Raw genomic sequence first — 14,345 nt, forward strand, 5'->3', positions numbered from 1 at the left:
TGAACGCGTGCCGGGGGCGACTAGAATGCTAATCGCCGGTAATGTTCCATAGATCTTTTAATAGCAGATATAATTAAATGATTATGCTGTTGATTATCTTAAAATCATCACTTGTATCATTGAAGATATTATATTTTTGCTTGTTAGCGCTTCAGAATGGCAATCTTTACTTTTTAGAGCACAATTCTCGTTGAGTAAAAAAAAAGCGCAAATACTTAAAATAATTACTGTAAAAATAATTTTATGAGACGGCTTCGCTGCTTCCAAAGGTTTGCTCATGGCAGGAGGTATTTAAAAGTCCTTTATACGCCTTCTACTCGACTGAGGCATGCTGAAATATATTCTTTTTTTTTTTAAATAACAGTACATATTTGAAAAGGAGTACCAGCCTGCGCCAACAAGTATATACACGCTGGGGGAGCATTAGTGGAGTAGAATACAATGAGGATGAACTCAGGTCATTTAGTCCTATGTCGAATATATATCGCTATTATGTAGATTATATTGTAAAAGGTGCCAGACGAGATTTTTATGTTTTCAAACACTAACAACTCGTAATTAAATAATTACTTAACAACAAGCATCTAAGCACTTGGAAATATAGATAATGGCTGTCGTCTAGTCAACTAACAAGGTTTTGATGTCGCAAAAGTAGGTTAGACACGAAGAAAGCTCAATACCAGACAAGTTAGCAACGAGATTTCCTAGACGTCTATATCATGTATGAATTCAATTTATCGATGTTACATTTTAAATAAGCAACATTAAATTCCGATCTAAAATCTATAGAATCAGATTTCTTGAATTATACCACCGATGTTAAACAACAAAATTTTGACTTCATAAAGTTTCGGATGGAATTTACAAGAGTACCATTGAAAATGATTCGTAATGCAATCAGCCGCATAGACAGGGAGTTACGTTTTGTTTTGTTCGCTACAAAGCCTACTAATTACAATAATAAGAACGTTCCAAACTTCTAAAATCGATCGAATTGAAAACGTTACATTGATGATTTTAACATCAAGTTCTTTATTCGGGTTCCAAATTTTGGGAATAATTAACACAGTAATATGTTTGCATGTTTATAAAGTATGAAGTAACGTTGTATTGTAACCTAAGCCTAAATGTAGTAACGTAAGCATTGAGGTGAGTCAACCCGAGGTCGGGATGTACGTCCGCGCCGATTCTCTTTCAAATCCGGTTTCAGTACACTATTTTATATACATCGGGCTTATGTAAAATGAACTGAACATTGCCGGCTACATGTGCAGGGTATATGGTTCAGTTTTATTGCAAACATAAAGTGCTGAATATATTTATAGCTGTACAATGTGGCCTCGCTCAAATGTACATTGCAACTGTTTTACAATGTAGGTATTATAGCTGAACTTTGAAAACATACATTAATATTTAAACAAGCAAAAAAAATTTACAAATATTATATGTATTGCAATAAGTACTTAGTATCCAAAACAGAGTAAATATAGAAAACAATTTAAGTCTTTGAACTCGAACCAAGCGAGTATCCTTTCTACAAGCCAATATCATTTCTTCTAATACAATATCATTAAAATCCATTCCACCTTTTAGTTATGAAAAGATAACTAACAAAAAATGCACTTTCGCATTCATGTAGTAGTGTAGTAGTAATGTTCAATGATAAAATACTGTAACTTGAATTTATAATACTGAATCTACTACTTAATCAGTACCTTCGACGAGACCGTTACACAACTCTACCAGCAATAAAAGAACTCAGAGCCGAACAGGTGCACTTGTCGCGAATTGCAACTGCTAGAATCGATTTAAATTACGTAAAGATGTTGCAAAGTGGAACCGCAGCAATACCAACTCCAAGTAATGGCGGATACTCAGCGTTTATTCACCATGACGAACTACGGGACGAGTAACGTTTTACAGCCTACATTAACTGTTCATTTTGCTGCACAAAGCGTAACTGGGCGTTAATAATTTTGACGGTGTTACGAAAGCAAATGCTTTGTAACTGTTGGTCAAATAATTTATACTTAGCTACTGTATTTTTATTTTAATTAATAGACGACGAGATTTCGTGTCAATGATGGATTATGGTTACATCTTTATATAATTTAATTTACAGGTCATTAATCGATTTAGGTAAGGTTTCTTTGTGAGTTGAATTGAAATTTGTGTACACACATGTCTGTAAAAGTGTAGATAAAAGCTTTTATTCCTTATTCTAAATGTCAATTACAATCTTGTTAATGTATAGTACAAAAAAAGAACTAAACAGTCTATAGGGACAAAAATTTTAACTATATATTTATAGATGTACATAGCAGAATTATTATACATGTGAATTTATAAGTTTATAAGTATGAAAACAAATATGCAATAGTGTGTAATCTAAAACATGGTCTATCTCTTTAACAAATTACATTATATTCTGATATCATATATTTATAAATACTGAAATTTTATTTATATTGAATAATAAACAAGGTTAACTATGTATATTTTTTATTTAATTACAACTTAAAATTTATAAGAAAAAAATATATGACTCATTTAATATTTTAACTTCAGGGGTTTTTCAAGAACATGTTATTAACCTTAATCTATGCACTTATTTATCAAGTGCACCCATATCATTGTATGCATGACCATGACATAATTATACATTAAAAAAGGTAGCACATCCTCTAGAAGTAAGGAACAATTACATAGTCACTTTTTTCATTCATATCCTTAATAATAATAGGATTATAAAATACAAATGCAAGAAATGCTAAAACAATTGTCTCATAGTTTTAAGTATGTCAGACTATTAAAAATATTTTTTCGTGAGCTCGGGTAAGATTGATGTTCTTTTAAAATAAAGCCCAATTTTATTCATTCATCATCATCATGTTTAACTTCAAAAAGAAATTACTAATAATCTATCCTAAAATGAATACAAAGAATCAACTGCAGAACTATATTTTTAGATGTCAGTTGTTTTGGCTCTGCAATGATGAGTCACTAGCATAGAAAATTACACTTCTGACTCAACCACCTGTATTGATAGTATTTATATGTCTTTCTGATCAGACTTTTATTAATGAACTTTGAGTGTCTACACAGAGAAGAATGTATTTAGTGCACTAATAGTAGACTGTCAAATATCAGAAATTCTAAAATTACATTTTACTTATTATTACATATAATTTTGTATAATCTTGGTGTAAATGGTGAATGCTTTTAAAAGAAAGGAAAATAATAGTAAAATTAGAGCAAGAGATATGAATGGAAGTGAAAAACATAATGTGTTGACCCAACATGAGGAATAACGAACAGAAGAAAATTAAATGTTTAACAATTTACATGACATCATATAGTAAAGACAGAATGATAATATCATTTGGTCTATATTTATATATGCTAATGATCACACTATTCTTCTAAATTTGTATTAAAAAATGAATCTGTATGATTGTAAACATGTACAACCATATTTGAAAAGAATACAAGTTGACTTGTCAGTTCTTCTCATCTACGTGAATAATATTTTGATTAGATTAAATTTTGACTAACATAGAATTATCAGTAAAATAATATATTTAATTAGTATCTTTGTAAATAAGTAACTTTATTTGGTCACTTAAACATACCATGAAAGCGTTAAATAAATAATTGTATCCAGAAAATACGGGTAACAAAAATATTCACTCACATATTATTTTGAATCTACAGTACAATATAGAAAGGAAATAAATTTGCCTATAGGGTATATTTATATTATACGTATTAATTTATATATATTTACGGATACGGTATATATATATATATTATTATATATACATATTTTTTGTGAAGACGGAACTCTTTTCAGACGGTAAACTGGGCAATAGAGACTACAATAATATACAAGTATATTAAAGAAACGTTTATCGGTAACTCAAATGAAATTGTGGCTGGCTTTATCTGACAAACAAGACATAGATAAACTTCAAAAACGTAGTCACCTGTAAGATATACTGTATTTATTAGTCGAATGAAACTAGCTTACCTCGCCTGTTAAAAGGACGGACTCGAACTGCTACTTTTATCTTATCCGAGGCCATTTTGACACTTAAATTACACAAATAGAATCAAAACACAACACTTTGCACATCAGAGTATAATAAATTATTGCACATATTCACCCATATTCTAAAACAACAAAATTCATTATTTCACGTTATAAGCGCGACGTTCCAGAATTGACACTGGCGGCCATGTTGTTTTTATATTGCACAGCACAATAGTGCTTCAACGAATCTACCGAAAAACAGGTTTCAATATAAATCGATAATCGATAGATTCTATTTGAACTTCTGTAATGGCGAAGAAACCGACTGGTAGAGAATATGCTAATGTAACGAAATAAAATAACACAATACGTTTAATATTATATAAAAGTATTATATATACATAGTTATTTGTATAACAATTTACATTGTTAGAAATAAAGGCATTATGAAACCGTACTAAAAAATAAGTCTTTAAAATTCCTATTACTAAAATTATATAATTTTATCTATATACTGGTTATACATTTTCTGTCGTAATTATTTCTATTATAGCTTTAATATGATTATTATGTAAACCTGTGGTCCTGTATTCTACGAAAATAATTGTTTTAAATATATAGGTTCACATTAAAAATCATGATCTTACTTTGACTTATACAGTCTGTCCCAGAACTCTACGTCAAGCCGAAACGGGGCGACAGGATTGATTGTAGCCATCAAGAGAAAAATCAGAAAAAAAATATTTAGGAAATGGCATTTAGGAAAAATCTAGAAATTTGGACTAACTGTTACCTTTTTTTCGGTTACAACATTTACGACTGTGGTTTAAATCCTTAATAAGCAATATAAATCGACAACTCTAGTTGTCAAGTTAGAACTGTCGAATTGTCATTTGATTTTGACATTTAAATCAGTATTGATGTTTCTACTAGATTCAATTTCAGTCTTTACAATAAACAGCAAATCATTGTCTCTGCAGAATTCTGAAAATCTACAAAGAATAGTCATTCTTGGTGTTTTATTAACTTTCATAGTTTTATTAATTAAAATAACAAAAAAACAATAAATTTCTCAAAAATAATGTGATTGTTCATATTGTTATCAAAATACATTTAATATATCATTCGAAATATTTGTATTGTTTACGCTTTAAAGTCGTAGTGTAAAGTTAAAATGTCCGGAGATCTCCTTTTTGGATGGGATTTGACGTTTAAGACTATTGAAAGGGATATACGGCGAAAATCTGATATCCTAGTCGCTTTTATTCATTGGAATTTAATCAGAAGGGGTTTTCGTAGTATTGGTGTAGGGGATGAGGTTTGTACAACTTTACTTTCTATTGTACACCTTTTCAATTGTAAGATCCATAATTGTGTTTTAAATGCAACCAGTGTTAAAATCACCTACTTACATTCGATTTGCATTGATTTTGAGTTTCGAAGAATTCCACTTTTCTAATCTTCCTCATGTTTGGAAACCTGTCATATATTTGTAAACATGTAACAATGCAATAAAACCGGTACTGTCTTATGTTAAAGGGTCACATTTTCTCGTACACAACTTTAAAGTTTCAATCTGCCTAGAGTCACATAGTTTGCTATCTATCTTCACAATAAGTAATTAATTTAATTATAAATAACTCTGCATGCAAATTAGTCAGCCAAAAAAGAGTTTCTGTGATTTTAAACAGAAATTGCAAGGCTTGAATAAGAAATCATGGACAGAATTTAATTTACGCTGTTTATAAAGTTACATGTTGGATGTAATGGAAATTAAAACAAATAATATCACAATAAGTTAATGCAGTAATTATATACAAATTGGTATCCCTATTGTATTGGTATTATAAAATTATTAATTTTACAGTGTTTTAATTAATTGATAATATAATATTACAGCGTACATTGACTGGTGAAGAAGAGAGAAGTGAATTGCTGCCAACAGGCTGGCATGACAAAGATACTTACATTATAAGATATCTTTTAGAAGACAAGCTATATATTCTCCATGCATTGAACACTGATGGCAATTTAATCTTCAATTTAATGGTATGATACTCAGCATGATTCTTGTAGTCCAATAATTTCTTATAATAGTGATGACTTTCATAACAACAACATACTTATATCTTTACAGAGGTCAGATGACTTAGCAGTATCAAATATTGCATTAAATATTGAGGACACAGTGACAGAGATGAGTGGGCCCATAGACAAGATGATGCCATACCATAAAGATTTGATATATAATTTGAAAAGAGATCTGATAGATACAATTACATCAAAGCCCACTACAACCACAGAGACACAGACATCAAGAAGTAAGTTCTGTGCACATTACATAGCTGTATGTGTATGAAAACATGGTTATTCAAATTGGGTACTAGTGATTCCATTGTTAATATATGATATATTGGCAATATAATATATTAACTTGCTAGTAATGGAGGCACTAAAACCACCTACTGCATAGGGCAAAAGGCTGTTGTCACAAAGACAGCGTCAGATATTACTTTAATAAAAAAAAAACCCAATACTGCGGTTGACCTACATGTGGCCTCCCTTTGGAACCATAGTAGTTAATTTCTTGTGAATTGTCACAATGAACTAACTGAGCTAACCTCATGACCAGTTTGAAATCCTTCATGGGTGCTATGCTACTGTAAGGGCAGGCTCATAGCAACATTACATTATAGCCTATTTTAAAAAAGCATATATCATTGGTTAAATAGAAAAATGGCACTATAACTATAAATGTACATTACTTACAAGACAAGCATTTAAAGTTTTTAAATTTAATTAATTTTTTTTTCCTTTAAAGTTTTAACAAAAATTTATATGTGGCATGATTAATTTAATTTACTTATATAAAAGGAGGCAATTATAGCTTCTAATTTTTAAAAATGACATTTTTCTATTTAATCAACAATATATGTTACATATTTACAAAGAAGTAATTTAGGTATTTCCATCAGTTATCTAGCGCTTATACTGTACTGTTTAGTGTGGAACTAGATTGGTTCTATTTTACAAGGTCCAGATTTAAATAAGGGAGTGAAATTATTTATTTACATCTGAGGTTTCCTCATTAACAAATTATGGATAGTGTTAAATCACATGTTTACTATCATACAACCAGTATCTTTCTGACAAGTTTTCAGCATATGCAAATACTAAGTGCCTATTTTCTTTTTACAGGCAATACCAGCAGGATTCCTTCAGATGATCCTCTTAGAGTACCACCAAGACCACGGCCAAGTGCACGACCTGATATACCAGATCCATGGTGAGCATTGAATTTACCACTGTTCCCTACATAGTGTATAGTACTTTATTTAATTTAATAGACAAACAAGCTGATGGCATAGATGTAATAGTAAGTAGTAATCATCAATACATAAAAGTTATCACATTATCATATGACACCTATATAGCACTCATGCATTGCCATTCTAGACGGCTATGATGTCATGCTTCTTATCCTGTGATGGCACTGTCTCTATTTCATCCTTCAACTGAAACAGATACAAATCAAGCTGCTTGGCGGTTAACTTGAAAGCGGAGATTGAAATTTCAATGCAAGTGACTTCTTACAGAAGACTACTACTACTTCTTCTTAAGAGAAATTGACTAATAAATCGTAGTTTACACATTTTTAATATCTGCCTGCTGAAAGAGTTTTTTTAAATGCTTATATGCTATATCAGTATGATATGTCAGTATGCTCCCTCTTAATAAGAATAGTGAAGATATAAGATAAAATAATAACTCTTTATTCCTCAGAGACAACAAATAGAGAACAAACAATATGTTAAAAAGGGTATAACAAAAGATGGTCTCATCTGTATAAGCGATCTACAGACAACTTGTGATAGATATTAAGTAATACTTTTATTATTCACAGGGACTTGCCTCCTGCACCTTTAAATATTGGCCGCTCTGATCTTGATCCATTCGCTCCAGGAGGTGGTGGTATGATTTTCAATCCATTTGCACCTGGCAGGAATCCAGATGACCCTGGACTTGGCATTCCTGGTGGACTTCCAAGGTTTTGTTATTAATTTTACATAATTTAGAAATTTTATCTTAAGACATAACTGACTTATACCATGACCAATTAATATAAGACCTACTAGCTGTACTGTGTGTTCTTAAGTAGTGTCATTACGATCTTGTGTATCTGCAAATTTGGGCCATATTTTAATACAAAATTGCAATTTCACTGGTCGGTCATTATTTAAATATCTCCTCTTATGTATTTACATTACATATATATTAATAATTTGTAACAGTAATTAAATTATAACTTTTATATATTTTTCATTATTGCTCAACAGAGGCGCAGTCCCACCTGGGGCTCGTTTTGATCCCTTCGGTCCGCCCGCCGTTGGTCCTCGGCCTGGTCGCAGACCGGGGCCACCTGATGCTGACCATTTTCCTCCGCCGGGGTTCAACGATCACATGTTTATGTAATCTACATTGATATTATGATAGATTATAAACGAAATAATTAAAGTTTTTATTTATAGACGGTTTTATTTTTCTATTGCACGATTCGCAATTGTTATGTTCAGTAACATCAGTATCTGTCTTTATTATTAAAAGGATTATAACTCAGCATCTTCATATAGTTTGTGATTATACCCTCAGATAAATAACATTTATGTTCTTGAAATTGACCTGCAATAACTATGGTATTAAACGACAGGAACCGTGAACATTTATAGTGATTACTTGCTCAGTTGTTATATGTATCGGCTCACTTTTAAAAAATGTTTATAGTCTATTTTTACCTACAGTAGTCATAGTCGAGATCGATTATTAACACATATTTTTTATTAAACTAATAGAAACTAAGCTTGCATTGCATTAGGAATAAAAAATAGAGTGGTGAGTATATTCTTTGATTAGGAGTTATTTTCCAACTACATGTACTTTAGTATTCGATTCTACGTACCTTACGTAGAATCGTCTGCATTAATATGTTTCTTAATCTGCATTAATGGGGATGAATTATAGAAAAACACTTATATTTATGAGATGGCAACTTTGATTCAGCCAACCTACCAATCAAAATATTGTCTCCTTTTTCATTCACTCCAGGAGTGAATTATTCTATGCATTCATTCAATTTAACTCATTCATCAGTTCAATTTTTGCTCGTTTCATTCAGTCTTCGGAATTGTTTTTGTGCCGAGCACACGTTTCTAGCGTGTGTGGTGAATTTCCTTGGCTACTCACGGCTGCCACCGTTCAATTTCTATTTCAATGTGTATGGCTGTGGAGGTAAGTTCTTTATTTAAATTAATTATTTCTATTATTGATTGTTCAAAATAAGTACGTATCAACTAAAAAGTAAGGTCGTGTCCTGTCCGTTGGCAGGCGGACGTCACCATCGTTCGTCATTAACATGAATACTCATGAAACCTATAATTGTAACGCTAGAATGTTCCTGCTTTGGTCTCAATTGTTCGCGTAATCGGTATTACTACTAAAGCTACCAAATGTTTGTTATGTATGGGATGGAATGATATTTTTATGTTTGCCGATTAACTTTTACAACGAGGCGTGGTAACCAACATAATATACAATGCTCGTTAAGTTCAATGTACCTACATATCTGTATATTGTCTGCTATAATTGTTACTACTGAATAATCTATCTGGGGGTACTTTTAGTAATGAGGGCTATTAGCCCCATTGGCAGTAATATACACTAAGGTCTACCTCCACACGATCTATGTAGAAACCATCGTAGTTTAGGACTCAAAAATTAGCCACAATTACTTAATTTATCTAATTTTAAAGTAATTCTTTCATAATTCACTGGTTTTGTGCTTGTCCATACCATTAGCACAGGTGGGACTACTATTTCATCATCATCATCTTCCTGCCTAGTAGCGTTATTTTGACTTTCATGTATTTTTTAGGGAATCTAGCAACCTATCTTTGTTAGAATTTTATAGTGTCATACTTTAATATTAATATTTTACTTTAAAATGTAAATTATGAACACTAGCTTAACTTCAAAGATATTAGTAATTTTGTATGCTAGATCATACTTTATTAAAAAAGAAACCATCTCTTAACAATGTAATTACTGTTAAGCATAATACATTCACTATTGTCACATCCTTTCTTAGTTTTCTGTAAATGCATTCTAAAATGCATCCATTGTTCTCCATTCTCTTGTTATTCTTCTTTGTTCTTTGTAACCTTTTTGTTCTAGTGAATTTTACTGTTCAGAATGAAGGAGGGCATACTATTTATGTTTTAAAATAAGTCATTCATTTTTGTTTAATTTATTTATAGCTTTTATTCTGATAGACAAATAACTATATTTTTGTTTATTTTCATTTCACTGTCTCAGTTAACAAGCTTGTCCTAAGATATAGGCCTACTCTAATAGACTCCAGCTCCTCTGTCCAAAGTTTTCCTTCTCTATATTGGTCTAGCTACTGCCCTTATATCACACCTATACTTCTACCATACTTGTTCCCTTTTTTTGCTGTTTCCTATGGGTATATCTTTATTTTATTCATATTTCATGTTTGTCATTCAATATAAGTTTTTAAAAATCCTAGAAATTATCCTTTTCCATTCCCATGTTAATTTACTTGGGAATGAATTCATGTTATTATATAATATCATTGTTGTTAGATTTAAGTATTATAATGTTGTGACATTATTCATTTCACACTACATGATGTTTTCTGTCAGATTTTGATTTGTTATTATTATTGTCAATATACAATAATTGTCACTAGAAGATGAAGTACTAGCCTGCGCTAACAGCATTATTTGAGAATGATGGAGTAAGGATATAGCCACATCAGTTAACCTACTGGTGCCATATCACCAGGAATTAATATTAACAACAATAGTTCTAGAGGGTATCATATCAATATCATATTTATAGGATAATATGGAGCCTCTAGTACTAGCCCATTACTAACAATGTCCTGCCCAATACCAATATTGTTTGTAAGAAATTGCTTTAAGCAACAAGGTTGTCTTTTGTTTAGCATTATTCAGTGTGCAATGAAGAATGTTATGACTTTATGTTTACTTCAGTTAGAAAGCATCATATATTGTGTCCTGAGTTTATTAGGATTGTGTATGTACTAATAGATGAACAGTATTCCCCATATTCCTATACATATCAGACTTCCTTGTCATAGTTATAGACAGTGAAACCCGAAATGCAAAAAAATGCTTTCTTTTGATAAGATACTGTCATACAAATTAATTCATAAATCTCATTATTTCATTTTTTACTTTATGAACATCATACATCACATTTGATTTTCATTAACCCAAAATTTATAAACATTCAATGCTGTTCATGCTATTGTCTTTACAATAACGCCCATTGTGATATCGGAGAGAGAGGACCTAGTTTATTTTTTCTTAATATAAAGATAAACAATGATTTCTATTTTAATATATGTGTGATATGATGAATTAATGTTATCTTTATTCATTCTGACTATGTACTATTGACAATAATAATAACAAATAAACAAAATCTAACAGAAACCATCATGTAGTGTGGAATAAATAGTTGTAACATATATGTATATCTACATATAATCTGTATCTTGCAAATATTATAATATAATATAAACCTGAATATTGGTAAAATCAATACTACCATAAGAGGTAAAAATTCATGTTGTACTGAAAATATTTTTAATGGTGTGAAATAAATGAATATTTACTTATATTAATTACACAATATTTCATAATGAGTTTTAAATATAGGTACCTACATATTATGATTTATTATTTCTTTATAAACAGGAGACAGTTATGATACATATAATAAATTATTATATACTGTGATTGTCCAAAATTTACCTATTTTTATTGATATATATTTTTTATAATTAAAATCTGTAATTATTGCGTAACTGTTTTCATGATGTAATATGGTGTAAAAGAGTATGTTCAGTTGTTAGTTACAGGAGTTTCATACCGACTTCCCAATGTAAGTATTATTGGGTAAAAGTAGGTGCGTCATAAAACAGGTAACCACTATTTCAACAAGTAAATAAGGGTTTAAATTTGTGTTTTTATAATTAGTTTTCTCAGCCCTAATTTATTTACATTCATACTGATTGTTGTGGTGTAAATGTGTCATAAGACAGTTAGTGTACGTTTTTTAAATCTTCTTACAAATATTATAAATGCATAAGTTTGTCAGTATGGATAGATGGATGAATGGATGTTTGTTACCTTTTCACGCAAAAACTACTGAACGGATTTTGATGGAACTTTATAGTAATATAGCATAAACATCAGAATAACACATAGCCTATAATTTAAAAAGATATTATGTAAATTGGTCGAAATATAACGATGAATATCAAATAAGTGTGATGCAGACGAAGTCGCGGGAGTGAGTTAAAACATGTTATAACTTTACCCATTATATCACAATAATATACCTAGTCATTACAAAAGGCTAATAAGGAAACATTGAAATATGTTTATTTATTTTTGACAATCTATATTCTATACATCTATACTCTATACATATAAAGAAAATTGGAATGTTTGTAATATGGAAATAACCGTTTTTTAATTACATGCATATGAATATAAATACACTAAAATAACATTTTTTTACAATTTTTGTTTGTCAGTCTGTTCCGGCTAATCTCTGAAATGGCTGAACCGATTTTGACGGGACCTTTATTGGCAAGTAGCTGATGTAATAAGGAGTAACTTAGGCTACTTTTATTTTAAGTTATTAATTTCACGCGGGCGAAGTCGCGGGTACAGCTAGTTGTTAATAGATAATAATAGGTACCTATATATTTTTAGTAGGTATTTTTTATTTATACAAATTGAGGCACAGACATAAAATTTTATCACTACATAGAATGATACAATTACAGCTCCAACAACACTAGAACGTGATTATAATCATATAGTTTACGTATGAATCAGTTAGCTTATAAGTACATAGTCTAAACAACATATATTATTATCTTGTTTAGACTAGGTCCAGCTTACTGATTCATACATAAATCATCATGTAATCATAGTATCATGTTACATAAAACAAGATGTATGATCATGTTTTGAAACGTGATTTTGCTTTACAATAATTTATGATAGGCTGAACATACTCATTCAGTGGCTTTAGACCAAGCGTGGCTCACAGTGAATATTAACTTTTGTTTACAAACAAAAGTTTTATGATCCCCAATGGAATTTTTACCTGCTACTTTTTTTTTGTTGTTGCACTGTTTTGTTGCAAGGGTTTCAGGTAGTTGGCTTCACCTATTGTATTACCTTTCTCGGGTTTGCCGAGACTTTTTTTTCCATAATTCTCAGAATAATAGTAGCAGTAGGTACTACACTACTACATATATCAAAATCTGTTATAGAAGATTTAAAAATAAGTGAAGAATCTAGACTGATAAAAATACCCAGTTTAGTTAGTTATATTTATTTAGAGATATTAAATCTGCAATACTAAACACATACATACTTTGTGAGTTAATTCTTTAGATGATAAAATTAATGTACAGACAAATATAAATTAACCAAGCTATATTTGAAGTGTTTAGACTCGTATTATGTTATGAATTGTGAGATTTAATTATCTGTTGATTATCTTAAGTGTTAGATATTAGTAAACATATTACACTTAGGCTCAGCATAAACGTGGATACTTTTGTTACCGACAGAGGACACTGTTTTAAACAAATATACTTTGTAACCACACAATCACGTGGATATCACACCACGATCACCTCACGATATAAAATTGACGTAAAACTAACGGTTTTAATTTAATTTACCTGAATACTAAAATAGATTGATTCTAAATAATAAAATAAAAATGATTCCAACTAGCTAGTGTCGCTTTATTCTTTCGACTGTTTTATAGAGTTATAAACTAATATAATATATTAACAGGATGCCTCTTAGCATAGTTTGGATTGTTGTAATAATAACAATTTATAGTTGGCGAACAGACTGGCGCCTAAGACACTAAAGTGTCTGTGTTTGCGTCGAACCTAAATATTTTGTATTACTCATAAATGCACTCTCTACCTTGGCTGTAAAAATTGTTTTAGGCTAGCTTTGTAGATAATACTGAAATATCCATTGACGTAGTTTTGCATACCTTATAAAAGTAGATGAACTTTGCTTGACGTCATCCTATGCGCAGTTAATCACAGTGTTTTCAGCTACAATCAATAAATGTCATGTTAGGTATTTACATTAAATATATAGGTACGTTTGATGCAGATTGCAACGATTCTCGTTATGTTACGTCATACTTATATAATACA

General features: G+C 30.4%; 3 protein-coding genes across 4 annotated transcripts in view; 2 read left to right on the forward strand and 1 right to left on the reverse strand.

Annotated features, from left to right (window-relative positions):
• The window catches only part of LOC131846047 (kinesin-like protein KIF13B), a 154,891-nt gene extending 150,671 nt beyond the window's left edge, over window positions 1–4,220 (reverse strand). For both annotated transcript variants that reach the window (XM_059195263.1, XM_059195262.1), the window contains exon 1: window positions 4,031–4,220. In XM_059195263.1, the coding sequence (XP_059051246.1) occupies window positions 4,031–4,085 (55 nt within the window). In that variant the 5' untranslated portion in view covers window positions 4,086–4,220. The remainder of the gene's footprint in view (window positions 1–4,030) is intronic.
• Window positions 4,221–4,964: 744 nt separating this feature from the next.
• LOC131846045 (proteasome inhibitor PI31 subunit) lies at window positions 4,965–8,561 on the forward strand. Its single transcript, XM_059195257.1, has 6 exons — window positions 4,965–5,351; window positions 5,933–6,082; window positions 6,171–6,354; window positions 7,232–7,319; window positions 7,938–8,081; window positions 8,371–8,561. Exons 1-6 carry the CDS (start codon window positions 5,208–5,210, stop codon window positions 8,504–8,506), a joined length of 846 nt encoding a protein of 281 aa, XP_059051240.1. The 5' UTR covers window positions 4,965–5,207; the 3' UTR covers window positions 8,507–8,561.
• Window positions 8,562–9,195: 634 nt separating this feature from the next.
• Window positions 9,196–14,345, forward strand: part of LOC131846046 (PRL-1 phosphatase) — a 36,643-nt gene continuing 31,493 nt past the window's right edge. The window contains exon 1 of the mRNA XM_059195258.1: window positions 9,196–9,319. The gene's annotated coding sequence lies outside the window, so the exon portion shown is untranslated. The remainder of the gene's footprint in view (window positions 9,320–14,345) is intronic.

This window comes from Achroia grisella, unplaced genomic scaffold (genome assembly GCF_030625045.1).
Source record: "Achroia grisella isolate CSIRO2021 unplaced genomic scaffold, CSIRO_AGI_Agris_v1 utg487, whole genome shotgun sequence".
Taxonomy (NCBI): Eukaryota; Metazoa; Arthropoda; class Insecta; order Lepidoptera; family Pyralidae; genus Achroia; species Achroia grisella.